The sequence below is a fragment of the Loxodonta africana genome, chromosome 3 (assembly GCF_030014295.1).
Source record: "Loxodonta africana isolate mLoxAfr1 chromosome 3, mLoxAfr1.hap2, whole genome shotgun sequence".
NCBI lineage: Eukaryota > Metazoa > Chordata > Mammalia > Proboscidea > Elephantidae > Loxodonta > Loxodonta africana.
In genome coordinates this window covers 99,166,698-99,188,458 of record NC_087344.1, presented here as the reverse complement: position 1 = coordinate 99,188,458, position 21,761 = coordinate 99,166,698, and the positions used below count along the sequence as shown (strand labels likewise).

Here is a 21,761-nt window from a genome sequence, read left to right as displayed (position 1 = left end):
TAAAATACATATTTTAAGGTTTTAGGCCTTTAACAAAGAACAGACTTAAAGAATTGAAATAATTAAACATTGATATCATTAAAATGAAAACATTTTAATATTAACACCAAAGTTATATCCTTATAAAAGCAACACTTTACTGTTAATGAGGCAATTGGATTTTGTTAAAAAACAAAAATTTAGAAAATATAAGTTCCTCTTCAAAAAAATTTAAATTATAATAGTAGTTCTGAATCTACTGAATAGCTGAAAGGTTTAAAATGTGCAATCTGAAATACGATTTGGGCACCAATAAATTATAAAAAAAAAAGATCAAGAAGTTTAAACCCTTTATAATACTTTCATCCAAAATTTAGTCCCCAAAATAGATTCCATTTTAAAAGTATTCTCTAATATGGCTTAAAAAAAACTTGTACAATACTGTATATATGCACATATGAGATGCCACCATGCATGAGACCATTTCCATTTTCCAAGCCCCCAGGGAAAAACGAGAAAATCATATAAAGGATACAAAAGACAGAAGGGAAATGCTAGTCTTTCAATCTTCCTTTTCATTTCTTTACTTAGTCTGCATAGTTTCCTCCCCCATCAATATGGGAATACTTACTAACATTCTCTCTAATCTCAATCATTATCTATCTAACACACATCTAGCCCTATCATTTTTGTTGTTGTTTTGAATGAAATACACACCTTCCTCAATCATTGCTTCTTTTCTTCTACATATACCAAGATCAAGCTATAAAGAAACTACTAAGTATATTCAGAGTTGGGCTAAGTTTGATCTCTTTTAAGTCCCCTTATCTCTGCCCCCTCACAATATCAGCCATCAAAAGCCATTAGACGATGGCAAGACCTTGAGTTGGTATGGAAGGAGGGAGGAAATGGGGGCGGCAGGGGTGAAGTCTCTAAGATTGTACTAAGGTTTCTGTCCTGCGGTGGCCAGTATAACCCATGTTTTGAATGCTCTTTTGGTAGAAATCAGTTTGTCTTTTCTAATTTCCTATTAGAAATTTTCTTCAATTGTGACTGTTGACAATGCTCATTTGGGTTTTTTCTCAGTCCAGCCCTGTTAGAATCTAAGCAGAACTGCAAAGACCTCAATTGTAGCATGTTCTCAATCAGGAATTACCATGAACTTAGATGTAGCTGTTGAAGTAAGGCAGACAGAAATCCCCTTATGGTATATATGATCAACTTATAGACTGCAAGGTGGCAAAATCACTGCATCTATTCTGTGGATATATACGGTATTTAATGGTACCCTCAGTGATAAGGGTGGTACACTCAAATACTAGATTAATTTGGGCATCAGGACCTGCTATTACAGCATCTATACACAGTAAAGTTATTATAATTTCTAAGTTACTTACACTTTCACCTTCAGGCTTGGAGCCTTGTTCCTGTAAAGATTTCTGGAGGTCTTCAATCTGCTGCTGCAATTCTCGGATTCGTTCTTGGCTCAGCCTATTGTAAGATGAGTCATATGTATTCATTTTTATTAAAAGTCAAAATAGTCGCTGTTGTTAGTTGTTTTCAAGTTGGTTTCGACTCATAGCAACCCTATGTACAACAAAACGAAACACTGCCTGGTCCTGTGCCATCTTCACAATTGTTGCTTTGTTTAAGCCCATTATTGCAGCCACTGTGTCAATGAATAAGAAGACCAAAGAAGAATTGATGCCTTTGAATTATGGTGTTGGAGAAGAATACTGAACATATCACGGACTGCCAGAAGAACGAACAAGTCTGTCTTGGAAGCAGTACAGCCAGAGTGCTCCTTGGATGTGAGGATGGTGAGACTTCGTCTAATGTACTTTGGATATGTAATAAGGAGGGACGAGTCCCTAGAGAAGGACATCATGCTTGATAAAGAAGGGGGTCAATGAAAGAGGAAGACCCTCAATGTGCTGGACTGACACAGTGGCTACAACAAAGTAGTTAAGGATCTACAATTTAAAGGTACATTCATGAAATTTAATTCATAAAACAGACATTTAATAGCAATAAGAAATGTTGAATAATTATCTGTAGTTAGGTGCAATATCTAGTATAATAAGTTACTTCCAAGGAAATACTTAAAAAAAAAAAATTTTTATCCTTAAAACATATATACCCAAATTAAAAAATTTAGGTACTTAATGTATCAGGGGCAAAACCGTAAAATTTTCTGCACTGTACTCCCTGATTAAAAAAAAAAATTAGAAATCTAGCTTAATTTTCCTAGAGTTCTATAATAAATAAGAACAAGTTTTCCTTTTTCTGTTTCAGATTTCAACATGTATTAGGAGAAGGGGAAGGTCACCATTTTCCCAACACTTCCTTGTGACCTTTTTTTTTTTTTTAAAGAGATTGACACTAGCAACTAGTGCAGATTTTAACTTGGCAAAATTGCATTCTTTAAAATCCTGCTTAAAAGTTGTCTCCACTGGAAGTTACCAGCAAGAGTTAGTATCTCTCACATCCAAATTCCCTGAGGGATCGAACTGCTGGGCTGAGGGCTGTGGGGAACATGTCTCGGGAAACATCTAGCTCGACTGGCATAACATCCTTTATAAAGAATATGTTCTACATTCTACTTTGTTGAGTAGCGTTTGGGGTCTTAAAAGCCTGTGAGCGGCCATCTAAGATACTCCACTGGTCTCACCCCCTCAGTAGCAAGGAAGAATGAAGAAAACTAAACATACAAGGTAAAGGTTAGCTCAAAGGACTGATGGACCACATCTTCTACCACGACCTCCACCAGACTGAGTCCAGTACAGCTAGATGGTGCCTGGCTACGACTACCTTACTGTTCTGACAGGGATCACAATACAGGGCCCTGGACAGAGCTGGAAAAATGTAGAACAAAATTGTAACTCACAAAAAAAGACCAGAATTACAGGCCTGACAGAGACTGGAGAAACCCTGAGAGTATGGCCCCTGGACACCCTTTTAGTTAAGTAATGAAGTCACTCCCGAGGTTCACCCCTCAGCCAAAAATTAGACAGGCCCATACAAAAAGAGACTAAAGGGGCACAAGAGCCCAGGGGCAAGGACTAGAAGGCAGGAAGGGATAGGAAAGCTGGTAATAGGGAACCCAAGGTCAAGAAGGGAGAATGTTGACATGTCATGGGGTCGTTAACCAATGTCATAAACCAATATGTATACTAACTGTTTAATGAGAAAATAGTTTTTTTCTGTAAACCTTCATCTAAAGTACAATAAAAAAAGTATGTCTGTCTCTATGTAAGACACATATATCTGCCCATCATAATATTCCTATTGTAGTCGTCACATATGTAATAATTATGTATTCACATGTCTGTCTTCCTATTATTAATTCCCTAAAAATTGAAACTTAGTATCTCCAGTGCTAGCAATTGGTATAAAATTGTATTGGATTGTAATATTTAATGATCTCATCAGAAAGTTACAATGTTATTCTTCTTTTAACTGTAGCTGATTTAACAGGATGTATACAAGTCTGGAAACCCTGGTGTCATAGTAGTTAAGTGCTACAGTTGCTAATCAGAAGGTCGGCAGTTTGAATCCACCGGGTGCTCCTTGGAAACTCTATGGGGCAGTTCTACTCTGTCTTTAGGGTCACTGTGAGTAGGAATCAACTTGATAGCAATGGGTTTGGTTTTTTTTTTTTTTTAATGTAAGTTTGAGAGAGAAAAGGTTCAAGTGTCTCAGACTTCTGAGGTCTCTAAGGCTCAACAAAGGCTGGACAAAGCAATCCAAATATACTTGGTAACAAGAGCGCTATTTATAAGAGGCAGGTTAACATAATGGTTAACAGCAGAGACTCAGGAGCCAGGCTGACAGTGTTCAAATGTAGGATCTATGATTGACTAGCTCTGTAACCTTGGTAAGTTACTTAACCTCTGCTTCCTTACACTTAAAGAGAAAATACAAATAATACATAAAAAAGTGGCTAGAAAAGTGCCTGGCATATAAGGCTACATAAATTTTGTCTATTTTTATTATTATTACAGTTTTGAGTCCCTCATTGGTACTAGATAAGTACCAGCTGCTTTAAGCAGAAGTTCTATAATCTTCATAACAACTTGCAAATAAATATCACTCCCAATTTATAGGTGAGAATACCAAGTGTGAACGGGTTTAAGTAACTTGCCCAGGACAAAACTATTAATAAGCTAAAGTAGAGGCAGAATTCAAATTTGACTTCAAAATCTACATCCCGTTGATTTTAGCCTATTGCATCAGACCACCGTAAAGAGCCAGACTGTCATTTATGCATATGTTAAGTTTTCTGTCAACTGCGAAGACATCTATATGAACAGCTTGGATGACCAAGCCTGCTAAAATTAATGGGTTGCCCATGAGTCCATTAGTTTTATAATGAAATGGATGAGTCACTTGACTTGTTTTATGGGTGAAGTTTATAGTAGTAAGACTACAAACAAAAAATTCAGAATTCTAGAAAACCCCAACTAATTTAACTACAATACTATTTTCCACTTCTGTGAACCAAGATTTATAGTTAGTTAATAAAATTATCATGGTATTATATTATAAAGAAGCATATCACCTTTGATCGGTTTCCAGTTCATTCATTTTACGGTGCTTCTGCTCCAGCTGCTCCTGAAGTTCTTCAATACGTTCATTCTCAGTCCCTTCCTGTTGTAAGCGAAGCATCTTATTTTCATGCTGCAGTCGAATAAATACTTCCCTGATGTTGAAAAGCAAAATTTGTGTTTTAATTTTTAAAAAGTAATAGTCTTCACATTCTTAGTTTTTTTAAAGAGGAAATTCTTGTCCACTCAAGCTGCAATTTTAAAATACTACCAAAGTTCTCGAAAATTATTGTTTTTGAAAAATGTACATTGCAAGACTGCCTCAAAAAACAAGTAGTAAACTTTTTGAGGTACAGGTATATACAGGATTGCATTTCATTAAATATTTATTATGCAAATTCCAAAGGGATAATGTGAATTACTTTACTTCCATAATTTAGAAACTATCCACCAAAGGCAACATAAAGCATATTCTTAGAAAACATAAAATAAAAATCAATAGATTTAAGAAGATTATAGTTTGTCTAAAACTTTTAATACACTTTTATGATGGTAAGAAGACAGCACCTAAATTTTTACTTTTGGGGAAAAATTATTAAAGGTTTACATGCATACTTTTTTTTTTAAATGTAAATAGGAATGATATTAAATAAGAAGTAATACTCTTCAGCCTGCTGCCCTTGCAAATTCCATTCCTCAAAGCCAACTGATTTCAATTTATGCCAGTTTTTGTTCATCTGAATCCTAGCGCCATTAACTCTAAAATACAGGCTCATATTTTTTACATTATCACTCTTAAAATGATGATTGACTTCCCTGTTAAGAAAAGTAACTAATCTCTTTACACAATACCATGTTTATTAGTTATATCGCTTTTCACCTTCTAATACTTTCATAATATATTTAAACCTTTTTTTTTTTTAAAAAAAAACCTAACCTGTTGCCATTGAGTCAGTTCCGACTTACAGCGACCCTATCAGACAGAGTAGAACTGCCCCATAGGGTTTCCAGGGAGCAGCTGATAGATTCAAACTGCCAACTTTTTGGTTAGCAGCCTGAGCCTTTAACCACTGTGCCACCAGGGCCTCATAATTATAGCTAAAGCATCTTTGCATAAACCTCAGAAGTTTTTTTTTTTTTTTTTTTTTCCTATCCTGTAGTACATGACTTCACCTCCTAGCAAAAAAGTGACAAGGTTACTTACAGGTACATGTAAAATAGACTGGAAGGACTTTCCAAAACAACTAGATATTAATAACTAAAAAATGCATGTCCAGGAACCTTAGGGTCAAATATTTAATTCTGGTGATGATCCAGTTTCTCCAAAATTAATTTAGTTAAAAAATATTAGAAAATAAAATATAGAATTCAATTTTGAAAACTGATGTATAAAGAGTAAACGACTTTTTACTAAATGGTGCTGGAACAACAAGATTTCCACATGCACAACAGTGAAGCTGAACCCTATGTCACACCATATATAAAAATTAACTCATAATGGATCACAGACTAAATATAAGAGCTATGAAACTCCTAAATCTTTGTGACCTTAAGTTAGGCAATGGTTTCCATAGAAAAGACACCAAAAGCACAAGCAACAAAAGAAAAACTCAGGTAACTTCGGCTTCATAAAAGCAAAAAACTATTGTATTACAAGTAATACCATTAAGAAAGTGAAAAGACAACCTACAGAATTGGGAGAAAATATCTACAAATCACGTATCTGACAAGAGACTTATATCCAGGATATATAAAGGATTCTTAAAACTCAATAATAAAAAGACAAATGACATAAATAAAAAATGAGTAAAATATTTGAATAGACATTTCTCCAAAGAAAATACACAAATGGTCATTAAGCACATAAAGATAGTCAACATCACTGTCGTTAGAGAAATGTAAATCAAAGCCACAATGAAATACCACTTCACACTCACTATGACAAAATACAGCTACATAAAAAAAGAACAGATATTAACAAGTACTGGCAAGAACATGAAAAAACTGGAATCCTCAAACATTGCTGGTAAGAATGAAAAATTGTTTAATTTCTTTAGAAAAGAGTATGGCAGTTCTTCAAAATATCAAATACAGTTACCATATAACCCAGTACCTCTACTCGTAGGTATAAACTGAAGAGCTGTATCTGCAGAAAAATTTGTACATGAACACACATAGCAGCACTATTCATAACAAAAAGGTGGGAACAACCCAAATATCAATCAACTAATGAATGAAAAAACAAGATAAGACATTATTCATACGTTTGTTGTTGGTATTAGGTGCAGCTGAATCAGCTCTGACTCATATCAACCCTAAGTACTACACAACAAAATAATGCCCGGTCCCGTGCCATCCTCACAACCGTTGCCATGTTTGAGTCCATCGCTGCAGTGACTATGTTAATGATCTCACTGAGAGCCTCCCTGTTTTTTCACTGACCTTCTATTTTACCAAGCATGATGTCCCTCTCCAGAGACTGGTCCCTCCTGATAACATGTCCAAAGTATGTGCCATGAAGTCTCACAATCCTCGCTTCTAATGTACTTCTAAGATTTGTTTGTGCTTCTGGCAGTCCATTGTATATTCAATACCCTTCGTTAACACTATAATTCAAATGCATGAAGTCTTCGGTCTACCTTATTTATTGTCCAGTTTCCACATACATATATGACGATTGAAAATACCCCAGTCTGGGTCAGGTGCACCTTAGTCCTCAAAGTGACATCTGTGTCAATGCAATGCATCCTTTGATTTCTTGACTGTTGCTTCCATGGGTGTTGATTGTGAATCCAAGTAAAACGAAACCCTTGACAACTTCAATCTTTTCTCCACTTATCATGATGTTGTTTATTGGTCCAGTTATGAGGGTTTTTGTTTTATGTTGAGGTATAATCCCTACTGAAGGCTACAGTCTTTGATCTTCGTAAGTAAGCACTTCAAGTTCTCTGTGCTTTCAGCAAGCCAGGTTGTGTCATTTGCATATCACATGTTGTTAATGAGTCTTCCACCAATCCTGATGCAACATTCCTCTTCGTATAGTCTGGCTTCTTGGAGAACTTGTTCAGCATACAGACCAATTAAGTATGGTGAAAGGATATGATCCTGACACATACTTCTCCTGATTTTAAACCACACAGTATCCCCTTTGTTCTGTTCAAACGACTGCCTCTTGATCTATATACAGGTTTCACATGAGCACAATTAAGTGTTCTGGAATTCTCATTTTTCATAATGTTATCCATAATCTATTACGATCCACAAAGTCAAATACCTTTGCATAGTAAAACATCTTTATGGTATTCTCTGCTTTAAGCCAAGATCCATGACATCAACGATGATATCCCTCATTCCTCACTGTCTTCTGAATCTGGCAGTTCCCTGTTGATATAGTTAGTGTTGCAACCATTTTTTAGTCATCTTCAACAAAATTTTATTCACGTGTGATAACGACACTGTTTGATAATTCTGTTAGATCACCTTTCTTTGGAATGGGCACAAATATGGATCTCTTCCAGTCAGTTAGTCTTCCAAATTTCTTGGCATAGATGAGTGAGCACTTACAGCATTGTATTCATTTGTTGAAACATCTCAACAGGTATTCCATCAATTCCTGTAGTCTTGTTTTTCACCAATGCTTTTAGTGCAACCTGGACTTCTTTTAATACCATCAGATTATATGCTACCTCCTGAAACGCATGAACACCAACCAATTCTTTTTGGCACAGTAACCCTGTATATTCCTTCCATCTTCTAATGCTTCCTGAGTCATTCAATATTTTCCATGTAGAATCCTTCAGTATTAGAACTCCAGGATTGAATTTTTTGTTCAGTTCTTTCAGCTTGAGAAGTGCTGAGTGTGTTCTTCCTTCCTGGTTTTCTAACTCCAGGTCTTCCACATGTCCTTCTAATACTTTGTCTTCCTGAGCTGCCCTTTGGAATCTCCTATTCAGCTCTTATACTTCATTGTTCTTTCCACTCACTTTAGCTACTCTACATTCAAGTGCAACTTTCAGAGTATCTTCTGACATCCATTTTGGTCTCTTTTTTCTTTCCTGTCTGTCTAATAACCTTTTGCTTTCTTCAAGTATGATGTCCTTGGTATCATCCCACAACTCATCTGGTCTTTGGTCATTAGTGTTCAGTGTGTCAAATCTATTCTTGAGATGGTCTCTAAATTCAGATGGGATATACTCAAGGTTGTACTGTGGCTCTCAAGGACTTACTTTAATTTTATTCAGCTTCAACTTGAACTTGCATTTAAGCAATTGATGGTCTGTTCCTCAGTTGGCCCTTGGCCTTGTTCTATTATTGAGCTTCTCCATCATCTCTTTCCACAGATGTAGTTGATTTGATTTCTGTATATTCCATCCAGCAAGGTCCATGTGTATAGTCGCTATTTATGTTACTGAAAAAAGATATTTCCAATGAATAGGTTGCTGGTCTTGAAAATTCTATCACGTGATCTCTAGCATCATTTCTATCACCACGGCCATGCTTTCCAACTACCCATCCTTCTTCGTTTCCAACTTTCACATTCAAATCACCAGCAATTATCAATGCATCTTGTTTCCATGTTTGATCAATTTCAGACTGCAAAAATTGGTAGAAATCAATTTCTTCATCTTTGGTTTTAATGGTTTTTTGGGTGAATTTGAATAATAGTCATGTGAACTGGTCTTCCTGTAGGCGTATGGATATTATTCTATCACTGACAGAGTTGTACTTCAGGATAGATCTTGAAATGTTCTTTTTGACAATGAACATGATGCCAATTTTGCTTTAATTTGTCATTCCTGGCATAGGACAACATGACTGTCAGATTCAATATGGCCAATACCAGTCCATTTCAGCTCACTAATGCCTGGGTTATCAATGTTTATGCGTCCCATATCATTTTTGACAACTTCGATTTTCCCAGGTTCATACTCTGTGCATTCCATGTTCCGATTATTAATGGATGTTTGCAGCTGTTTCTTCTCATTTTCAATCGTGCCACATCAGCTAATGGAGGTTCTGAAAGCTTTACCCCATCCACGTCACTTAAGTAGACTCTACTGGGCAGCTCTTCCCCAGTCCTCTTTTGAGTGCCTTCCAACCTGAGGGGCTCATCTTCTGGCACTACATCAGACAGCGTACTACTGCTATTCATAAGGTTTTCACTGGCCAATTTTTTTAAGAAGTAGATCGCCAGGTCCTTGTTCCAAATTAAAAAAAAAACCACTGCCGTCGAGTCAATTCTGACTCATAGCGACCACACACAAATTACATACAGAATATAATTCAGCAATTAAAAAGAATTAAGTACACATTATGGTTAAATCTTGAAAAAAACACGCCAAATGAAAAGAATCCAGTCACAAAAGACCACATAATGTATGATTTCATTTTTATGAAATGTCCAGAACAGGGAAATCTATAGAGACAGAAAGATTATTGGTTGCTTGATGCTGATGTGAGGTAAAGGTAGGATTGGGAAATGACTGCTAATGGGTATGAGGTTTCTTTTTGGGGTGATGAAAATGTTCTAAAATTAGATAGTAGCAATAGTTGCACAATTCTGTGAATATACTAAAACTCACTGAATTGTGTGTTTTAAATGAGTGAATCATACTGTACACGAATTATGTCTCAATGAAGCTGTTTGAACAAAGAGTGAATAAAATTTTAATTTAAATAAGTGAACGTGCCTCCCCAAAATGAAAAGAAAACCATAAAAATGCAAGGTTGGTCAAATGGCTAGAAGTAAACACAGCAATGAAAGACCAAGATAAAACCGGGGTCAAGAGAAACCTCTAAAATTTTTATTTTATTTAATTTCTGTTTAATTCTCCTCCCATTATTGACAGTATCTTTCACCCATGTGGATTTGAATGCTGCGTACTGAAAGGGCTTTCCATAGAGTTCAAAAATAGGAAAATAAATAATTTCAACACAATGAAGGTCATGCTATGAAAACCAGGATATGTTATTCAGATAGTTTGTAGAATTTTCACATCAGATAAATTTTAAAATTGTTGAGGCAGCAACAACAATCTGACATAGGAAGTATAAGACAATTTTTATAATTCATAAAGTTTTAAAAGTTCAGAAATGTATAAAAAATCACATCTGTAATATTTCAAAATACAGATTATCAATTAATAAAAAAAAATTACCTATATTCCACAGGCATAATTTCAGCAGCAAGAGTCTCATAATTTTTTGTGGCAGATGTATCTAAACAAGAAAAACCAGATTAGTATTTCATTTCATTTCTACTATTAAGAAAATTAAAAAAAAAGACTTCTAATCTAACAGAATTCACCTGTTTGGTTTAGGTGATCCTGTTGCACTTTTGAACATCGGAGCTCCTCATTTGTTTCTTTTAGAGTATCACGCTGTTCTATTAGTCTCTAAAAAAGAATTGCGGATGTCAGCAAAATATTTAATTCTGCCCATAAGTAATATACTTTATACTTACAGTAATTTATCATAAGATATTTTATAATTGTGGTTTAATTTAAAATGGAAATGTTTTTGTTTTAGTGCTAAGAGGCCAATTTTCTCTTGCATAAGTCACATAAATAACCTTTATACAACACATGACAGGCAATTTCTCTGTTAGATAGTTTAACTTTGAGCCAAATGAATACAATTATGTAACCAAAAAAAAACAAGCCCATGGCTACTGAGTTGATTTTGACTCACAGAGCACAAATTTGCAATTGTAGGGTAATGAAATCAGCATGGACTTTGGAGGCAAACTGGACTCTGGTTTAAATTAGTTTCACCACTCCCTAGGCACATTATCTGAGCTATATTATCTGGGCAAGTTACTTAACTCTTTGGCTTTGTATTCACATCTTCAAAATGGAATGCTGTTGTTAGGTTGAGTTGGTTCCAACTCATAACGACCCTATGTACAACAGAACAAAACACCACGGTCTGTGCCATTCTCACTTCTAAGGAGCATTCTGGGTGTACTTCTTCCAAAATAGATTTGTTCGTTCCTCTGGCAGTCCATGGTATATTCAATACTCTTCACCAACACCATAATTCAAAGGCATCAATTCTTTTTCAGTCTTCCTTATTCACTGTCCAGCTATTGCATGCATGAGGCAATTGAAAATACCCTGGTTTGGGTCTGGCATACCTTTGTCCTCAAAGTGACATCTTTGCTTTTTAACATTTTAAAGAGGTCTTTTGCAGCCAATATGCCCAATGCAACGCATCATTTGATTTCTTGACTGCGGCTTCCATGGGACTTGATTGTGGACCCAAGTAAAATGAAATTCTTGACAACTTCAGTATTTTCTCCATTTATCATGATGTTGCTAAACCTTACCTCGTACCATACACAAAAAGTAAAAATGGATCACAGACTAAATGTAAGAACTAAAACTATAATACTTTGAGAAGAAAACATATGAGTATGTCTTGGTGACCCTGGGTTAGACAATGGTTTCTCAGAAATGTCACCAAAAGCATAGGCAACAAAATTATAAAAGAAAAAAAAAATAGGTAACTTGGATTTAGTCAAAATGAAAAACTTTTGTGCCACAAATAATACCAGCAAGAAAATGAGAAGACAACCCACAAAACGGGAGAAAATATTTCCAAGTCATATATCTGACAAGAGATTTGTATCCACAATATATAAAGACAACTCAATAATTAAAAGACAAATAACTAATTAAAAAAATGGGCAGAGTTTAAATAGACATTTCTCCAAAGAAGATTTACAAATGGCCAAAACACGTAAGATGATGCTCAGCATCAGTCATTAGGGAAATATAAATTAAAAAAACAAAAAAACAATGAGGGTACACTTCACATCCACTAAAAAAAACAAAAAACAAAACCGATTGCTGTCACGTCAATTCCGACTCACAGCGACCCTATAGGACAGAGTGGAACTGCCCCACAGGGTTTCCAAGGAGCGCCTGGTGGATTCGAACTGCCAACCTTTTGGTTAGCAGCCGTAGCACTTAACCACTATGCCACAAGGGTTTCCTCACATCCACTAGACAGCTAAAAAAACAAACAAATAGCTAAAAAAAGAGAAAAAACCTAAACAAACAACAACAGAAAATAAGCGTTGGCAGGAAGACGGAGAAATTAGAACCCTCAGAAATTGCTGAAGAAGGTGAAAGATGGCTCATCTCCTTTTAGAAAACAGTCTGGCAGTTAATTAAAAGGTTAAACATAGTTACCACACGACCTGGCAATATAAAAAAAAAAAAAAAAGCCAGTTGCCAATGAGTCAATTCCAGTGTTTGGTGACCCCATGTGTTTCAGGGTAGAACTGCACTTCATACGGCTTTCAGTGGCTGTGATCTTTTGGAAGTAGATTGCCAAGTCTTTCTGCCAAGATGCCTCTGAGTGGGTATGAATTGCCAACCTTTTGGTGAGTAGCCAAGTGTTTACACCCAGGAACTCCCTGGCAATACAACTCCCAGGTATATACTGAAGGGAAATAAAAACTTATGTTCACACAGAAGTGTGTACATGAATGTTCCTAACACCCTTATTGATAATAGTCAAAAAGTGAAAACATCCCAAATGTCCATGAACTGACGAATGGATAACAAAGTGTGCTATATCCATAAAGCAGAATTTTCAACAATAAAAAAAGAATTGAGTAACGACATGTTACAACATAGATGAACCTTAAAAACACTACACTATGTGAAAGAAGACAGTCACAAAAAACACAAAGTGTATGATTACATATTCTGGACAAAAATGGGCACATCTATAGCAACAGAAAGTAGACTAATAATTGCTACAGTTGGTGGGGATGACAGTGGCTGCTAATGCATATGGGGTTTCTTACTGGAGTGATGAGAGTGTTCTAACATTACTGTGGTGATGACGTACACTTTGTGAATATACTAAACACTACTGAACTGAATACTTTAAATGGGTGAAATTTATGGTAGTAAATTATATCTTAATTAAGCTGTATGGCCCTTGCTCTCAAAAAACTGAGAGGCTCTTCGTTAGGAAAACATGCGCCAAGACATATGACCTTGGATCTGGGTCTTCATCTTCCCTTGTGAAGGAAGCTGGCAAAACTGTATGAAGAAATGATAGTCACTTTTATAAGACTTTATTTTACACCAACAATTCAATTTAGGGAAAGACAGAGGGAGTGACTGATATCACTTCCATTCAAAGAATACCAAAAGCAGTTTAAAAGAAGAAAGATATTCCTTAACAATTATATTCATGTTTACCTCTTTTTCCTTAATTAAAGCTTCATGTTTTTCTTCAAGTCGCTTCATTTCAAATGCTAGCGTGTCTGCCCTTTTGGATTCCGAGGAAAGTTTAGTGTGAAGATCCTGAACCTTTTGTCAGAAATAAGAGTAAAATTCGGCAAAATAACAGTATAACAGTATACACAGGTAGTCCCTGACTTACGCAGGGGTTCCATTCTAACACACCTTAGTAAGTCGGTTCTGATGCAAGTTAAATGCCTCCTTTTTTTAGTTTTCGTTATTACCGCCTGTTATTATTATTATCTTTATAAATCTGATCTTTGTCTTTGGTGGTTGGAAATATTACATATAAACTTATAGATAAAATTGTATGTAGTACATATTACTAATGATAATAAGATAAAAAAATAAACAGACTTTCATAAATATGGTTTGTCATAACTTGAATACATCCATAAGCCGGGACTACCTGCAATATTCATATCTAACTTTTCAGAGTTGAATAAATGAGAAAACTAAGTTGGAAATAAGATATTTATGCTAAGATTATAGTTAAATTCTAAATATTTGTGGAAAGTAGCATATAAATAAGAAAAATTAGCATAAATTTTAAAGTACTCAAATGATACTTTAGTAAAAAATATCAGCTTTCTACTCTAAAATTTCTCTAGGTTGTTTGCTAAATAGCAAAACAACATTTTAGTGTACGGCTCTATTTTTTATGCATTTACCACTGGTTACCAGAAATGCTAATAAACAACACGGTGTCCAAAAAAAACAAAAAACAAAACACACACACACAAGCTCAGAATGCAATAAAAAGCTAAAAGACTGACATAATTCAAACTCAATTATTAACCTATGAATTAAAATTACAAATAAATTTTTAATAACATTAAGTTCACAGCTGTCTATATATAATGCTTTTACAGCTCTGTATCATCCTTAAAAGATCAAATAGGATAACGAAGTTGAGATCTTTCAATTTTATCGATTAAAATTTTTTCTTACCTGCCTCTTATATGTTTCTAATTGTGTACGTGCTGCATTTGCCTTCTTTAATTCTTCTTCTAAGCTGACTGTATTATGCATATACATCATGTTTGTTTCTTGTAAAGTTTTCACCTGCTTGCGAAGGTCATTCAGATCTTGTAGTTTCTGACGATATATTTCAACTGTTGACTCCAGTTTATTTGCTTTATCAGAGGTAGCCCTATAATAATGAAAACCAAACATTACTATGTAACAACTAATAAACAGACCTAACAATTTATTCAGGCTGTAAAATGAGTCTTCCAAATAAACTATCAACTGGCTATAGCAAAAGAAAGAAAGAAAGAGACAGAGAACCGGAAGCTCCAAACTGAGTAAAAACTTTGGAAAATGACTCAGGCCTAAAAACAGTCTAAAGTTCAATCTTTTTGCTGTAAAGACATCAAAAAAAAAAAAAAAAAAAAAAGCTCCAAATTTGACATGCTAAATTATTAAACTGTTTTATTTACTAGTATATTGTGTAAGAAAAGAATGGACAACTGAAATGTGTCTGAATTCCCCCGTAGCTTATGGGCCCAACCTTGCTTTGTGCATGTCATTTAGTGTAGCTTTATTCTAGGTATTTGATATACTTAGGAAGTTGACTCAACTTATAAATATGATTGTCTAGAAAAATACTTCCCTTAAGAGTTGCGGTTATCCTACCAATGGAGCTGGGGTGGGCGGGGTGGGGGGGGGGAACCCAAACAAAGAAACAAACCAAATCACATGCAGGTACAAATGGTTAGAAAGATTTTCTTCCCCAAATGGCATTGAAACTGCAAACAAAACCTACTAATTAATAAAAATTAATAGAAAATGTGAAGATCATGTGGATAATCTGTTTGCTTGAGTGACATTTCACAGAATTGACAATTCTCCCTGAAATAAATATTAGGATTCCTATCTACAGTTATCTATATTTTGTCAAATGCCAAAATATGAATTGTAAGAACACATTTTACATAATACTTTCACAAAATATACTAATGACTACAGTGATGTCAAGGTAAATATATCTAAAAGTAACTCAGTTACAAAAGTGTAAGAAAAAGGTATTTGGGTTTGTGGGTTCTAATAAGAAAATGTCTAAAGAATAGAATCTTATCATTAAACTTCAATTACTATAAGCAAGCATAAAAGAAGTAAAAACTAGGAGTTCAGATCAAAACTGATCAAGCTTGATACACCAGTGATAACTCTAAGAATCTCTAATTAAAAATATGGAATACCCAAATTTACTAAGTAATAACTTAGAAGTGATATAATTATATTTAGACATGCCATACCTAAGAACATCTATTTCATCTTTCAGGGCTCGTGTTTCTTCAGCAAGACAAGTCAATTCATCATTCCTGTGTTGAAATTCAATTAGTTGCTTTTCAAGCTCTTCACAGTGAACACGGTAATCATCTTTTGCAGCTTCAAGCCTTACATAAAGAAACCAAACAAGTATTTACAACGTAATTTACATCATTTTTTCCCCATCTGAAACATGCGTTTACTAAATAACACACACTTTTAAAATGTTACTTAAAATTCTACATTCAAAAGAGGAAAGACTAAAGAAATAGGCTTTTGGGTTTTTGGTTCTGAAATAGACTTGAGAAGTAAACTTAATGTTCTGAATTTTCATCTTCTGGAACACTGTGCTTAGTTTTATCTCAACTTCTAACACATCTTAATTTCCAGTTATGAAGATAAAATGCATAAGCTATATAATGAAAACTACTCAAACATATACACAGCATGTAAAATGGTGAAATGTTAATGCTAAGTAGACTGTGATAAATTAAGAATGAATACTTCAAACCCTATAGCAACAAAAAAAATTAATAAAATCAAATATTAAAAAGGTATTTGATTAACCCAAAAGAAAGGAGGAAAAGAAGAACAAAGGAACACATGAGCCAAATGAAAAACAGCAAAATAAACCTAAATACAACCATAACAATAATTACATAAAATGAAAACTGACTAAAGATTGCAATAGGCAGATATTATAAGACTGTATAAAAAGCAAAGCTCAAATATACAGATACTTCAATTTATAAAAGTCTCAATTCATCAAAAAGACATATCATAAATGTGTATACACATAGTAACAGTTTCAAAATATATGAAGCAAAAATTGATAGAACCAAAGGAAGAAATATATAAATTCTAATCACTGTTAAGATTTTAATACCAGTCTCTCAATACTGATGGAACTAAGGAGCAATGGGAACCCTGGTGGTGTAGGAGTTAAGTGTTTCAGCTATTAACCCAAAGGTGGGCAGTTCGAATTCACCAGGTGCTCCTTGGAAACCCTATGGGGGCAGTTCTATAGGGTCACTGTGATTCGGAATCTACTCAACAGCAATGGGTTTGGTATTTTTTGTTTTTAAGGAGCAATTGTTCATGCTCGGCTGCTAACCAAAAGGTTGGCAGTTTGGACCCACCCAGCAGCTCCATGGGAGAAAGACCTGATTACAGCTCAGATTACAGCCCAGAAAACCCTACGGGTCAGTTCTGCTCTGCCACATGGGGTTGCTATGAGTAAAAAACAATTCGAAGGCAACTAAATACAACAGCAAAATAGAAAAGAGATATGAACAACACTATTAACTAACTGGATACAATTGATATTTATAAACACTTCAGCCAACAATTATAAAATACGCATTCTTTACAGGTGCACATGGAACATTCGTCATAATAAAATACATGATGAGTAATAAAATAAGGATGCTTTGAAAAAGATTGATAAAAATAATAAACCTCTAGGAAGAGTGGAGCCCTGGTGACGTAGTGGTCAAGATCTCGGCTGCTAATCAAAAGGTCAGCAGTTCAAATCCAATAGCCACTCCTTAGAAGCCCTTCGGGGCAGTTCTACTCTGTCCTATTGGTGTCACTATGAGTCGGAATCAACTCGACGGCAACAGGTTTTGGTTTCTAGGAAGAGTAACCACCACGTGCCTGTGAATTTGTTATACTATGGTGGCTTCTGTGTTGCTATGATACTGGAAAACAAGTCCATAAGAGCCAAAACGTGACCTTCAGTACATCTCATCCGGAAGCCCTGATGGCGTAGTCGTTAAGAGCTATGGCTGCTAACCAAAAGCTTGGCAGCTCAAATCCACTAGGCACCCCTTGGAAACTCTCTGGGGCACTTCTACTCTGTCCTATATGGTCGCGATGAGCCGGAATCAACTCGACAGCAATGGAATATCCCACCAGAATTTTAAGACCGTCTCAAGAATAGCTTCAACGTATTGAACATTAATGACTACGACCAGACAAGTCATGGGAAGACATCAAGGACACTATATTTGAAGAATGCAAAAGGTCATTAAAAACGACAGGAAAGAAAGAAAAGACCTAACTGGATGTCAGCAGAGACTCTGTAACTTGCTCTTCAACATAAGAGTAGCTAAAGCAAATGGAAGAAATGATGAAGCAAAAGAGCTAAACAAAAGATTTCAAAGGGCAGCTTGAGAAGTAAAATATTATAATGAATGTGTACAGACCTGGAATTAGAAAACCAAAAAGGAAAAACATGCTCAGCACTTCTCAAGCTGAAAGAACTGAAGAAAAAATTCAAGCTTCAAGTTGCAATTTTGGATTCTACAGGCAAAATTTTGAATGACGCAGGAAGCACCAAAAGCAGACGGAAGGAATACACAGAGTCACTGTACCAAAAAGAACTGGTGAACGTTCAATTACTTCAGGGGCATGCATATGACCAAGAACCAATGGTACTGAAGAAAGAAGTCCAGCTGCACTGGAGGCACTGATGAAAAACAAGGCTCCAGGAACTGACGTAACACCAATCGAGATGTTTCAACAAATGGATGCAGCACTGGATGTGCTCACCTGTCTATGCCAAGAAATTTGGAAGGCAGCTACCTGGCCAACTGACTGGAAGAGATCCATATCTGTGCCCATTCCAAAGAAAGGTGATACAATAGAATGTGGACGTTATCAAATGATATTATTATCATGCCAAGTAAAATTTTGTTGAAGATCATTCCAAAGCAGTTGCAGCAGTATATCAACAGGAAACTGCCAGAAATTGAAGCTGGATTCAGAAGAAGATGTGGAACAAGGGGTATCGTTGATATCAGATGGATCTTGGCTGAAAACAGAGAATACGAGAAGGATCTTTACCTGTGCTTTACTGGCTATGCAAAGGCATTTGACCATATGGATCAGAAAAAATGATGGATAACATTGAGAATGAGAATTCCAGAACACTTAATTGTACTCATGTGGAACTGTGCACAGACCAAGAGGCAGTCATTCAAACAGAGCATGGGGATACTGCATGGTTTAATATCAAGAAAAGTATGCATCAGGATTGTATTCTTTCATCATACTTATTCAATCTGTATGCTGAGCAAATAATCAGAGAAGCTGGACTATGTGAAGAAGAATATGGCATCAGGACTGGTGGAATACTCATTAATAACCTGTAATCTGCAGATGATACAACTTTGCATCCTGAAAGTGAAGAGGGACTTGAAGCACTTACCAATCAAGATCAAAGACTCCAACCTTCAGTATGGGTTACACCTCAACATAAAGAAAACAAAAATTCTCACAACTGGAACAATAAGTAACATCATGATAAATGGAAAAAATACTGACGTTGTCAAGGATATCATTTTACTTGGATCCACAATCAACGCCCACGGAAGCAGCAGTCAGGAAATCAAACGATGTATTGCATAGGCAAATCTGCTGCAAAAGACCTCTTTAAAGTGTTAAAAAGTAAAGATGCCACTTTGAGGACTAACGTGTGCCTGACACAAGCCATGATGTTTTCATTGCCTCATATGCATACGAAAGCTGGACAATGAATAAGGAAGACTGAAGAAGAACTGACACTTTTGAATTGTGGTGTTGGTGAAGAATATTGAATACACCATGGACTGCCAGAAGAACAAACAAGTCTCTCTTGGAAGAAGTACAGATACAGTGCTCCTTGGAAGCGAGGATGGTGAGACTTTGTCTCATGTACTTTGGACATGCTATCAGGAGGGACCAGTCCCTGAAGACAGGCATCATGCTTGGTAAAGTAGAGAGTCAGTGAAAAAGAGGAGGACCCTCGATGAGATGGACTGACAGTAGCTGCAACAATGGGCTCAAACACAGCAAAGATTGTGAGGATGGCAAAGGACCTGGCAGTGTTTTGTTCTGTTGTACACAGGGTCACTATGAGTTGGAACTGAATGGCACCAACCAACAATGACAACAAAGAAGAGTAATCAATAAAAATGATAGAAACATAAATTACCAATATCAGAAATGAAAGAGGGGATATCACTGCAGTTCCTACCGTAATTAAAAGGATGATAAAAGACTATTATGGACAATCTTATGTGAATAAATTAAACAACTTAGATGAAATGGACATACATCTTAAAAACTCTACTTATCAAACAGACACAAGATGAAAAACAGAAATTGAAATGTCCTATGGCTACTAAAGAAATTAAACTTGTTGTCAAAGCCCTTTCACAAAGAAAACTATAGGTTCAGATTGTTTTATTGATAAATACTATTAAGCATTTAAGAAACAATATTCTTATACAAACTTTATCAGGAAACAAAGGAAGAGGAAATGCTCCACAATTTATTCTACGAGACTAGCATAACCCTAACAAAACCTGAAAAGGAAAAAAAATACCAACGATTATCTATTATGAAAAACAGTCATAAAAATACTTTCGATATATTACCAAACCAAATCCAGCCATGTATAAATGGGATAATAAAATATGGCCAAAGGCGGTTTATCCCCAGTATATATGGTTGTTTAATATTAAAAAATAAACCAATCATATGAAAACAAAAATGAAAATCACATGGTCATTTCAGAACCCAGACAAATCATTTGACAAAAATCAACACCAATTCATCACAAAAACTCTTAACATATAAGAAGTGAAGGTGAACTTACTGTATCTGATAAAGAGTACACACATAAAAAAACCTATAGCTGGCATCATATTTTACGGTACTTAATAGAACATTTTTCCCCTAAGACTGAGAACAAAGCAAGGATGTCTGCTCTTGCAAGAAGGCAAGAAAAATAAAAGGTGGAAATAATAAATGAATTAAAACTCTTTTATTAGATGAGTTAGATTATATTAGATTATAGATTTCATAGCATTTTCTAGGCAAACAAACAGAATAAGTGAATTAAGAAATTTTGCAAGATTTAAGTTTGAGGATGCAAGATGCAAGACACAAGTTTCAATATACAAAAATAAACTGTGTATCTGTATTTTAGCAGCAAACCTTTGGATAATAGTTTAATCATATAAAACATTAACCAATGACACACAAGAAGAATTCTACCCTGAAACAATACACCGCTGAGAGAAATTAAAGACTTAAGCAAATGAGAAGACCATACTCATAGACAGGAAAACTCGGTAACTTTAAGACATCAATTACGCAAAATCCAAATAATACCAATAGTTATATTTACAGAAATTAATTAGCTTCCTCTCATTTTTATGTGGGAACTCAAAGGATTTAGAATAGCCAGAACAAATTTTGAAAAGAACACAGTTGGAATACCTGATTTCGAAAGACTTATATTAAAGCTATAGTAATCAAGATAGTGTCTTACTTCCATGAAGACAGACAAGTTGATCAATGGAACAGAATTGAGAGTCCAGAAAGAGACCCAGATTCTATGGTCATATTGTTTGTGACAAAGGCATCAAACCAATTCAAGGGGAGCAAAATAAAGACTTTTCAATAGGTGGTGTTAAATGCCTAGACACTTATTCAAAAAAAAAAAATAATAATAATGCTTGACTCTCACAACTCACACCACTTTAAGTTAATCTGAGGTAGGCTGCAGACCTAAATGTAAAAAATAAAACTATGAAGGTTCTAGAAGAAAATATGAGTAAGTATCTCCACGACCTATGAGTAGGTAAAGATTTCCTGGACAGTACACAAAAAGCACTAACCTTAAAAACGCTAATAAATTAGACTTCAT

General features: G+C 35.2%; 1 protein-coding gene across 3 annotated transcripts in view; it reads right to left on the bottom strand.

Moving 5' to 3' along the window:
- HOOK1 (hook microtubule tethering protein 1) overlaps positions 1 to 21,761 on the bottom strand; it is an 81,110-nt gene that overhangs the window by 17,112 nt on the left and 42,237 nt on the right. For all 3 annotated transcript variants that reach the window (XM_010591227.3, XM_064282047.1, XM_023549534.2), the window contains 7 exons: positions 16,051 to 16,191; positions 14,741 to 14,942; positions 13,748 to 13,858; positions 10,834 to 10,921; positions 10,685 to 10,745; positions 4,541 to 4,681; positions 1,377 to 1,470 (listed from right to left, as the gene is read on the bottom strand). In XM_010591227.3, the coding sequence (XP_010589529.2) occupies positions 1,377 to 1,470; positions 4,541 to 4,681; positions 10,685 to 10,745; positions 10,834 to 10,921; positions 13,748 to 13,858; positions 14,741 to 14,942; positions 16,051 to 16,191 (838 nt within the window). The remainder of the gene's footprint in view (positions 1 to 1,376; positions 1,471 to 4,540; positions 4,682 to 10,684; positions 10,746 to 10,833; positions 10,922 to 13,747; positions 13,859 to 14,740; positions 14,943 to 16,050; positions 16,192 to 21,761) is intronic.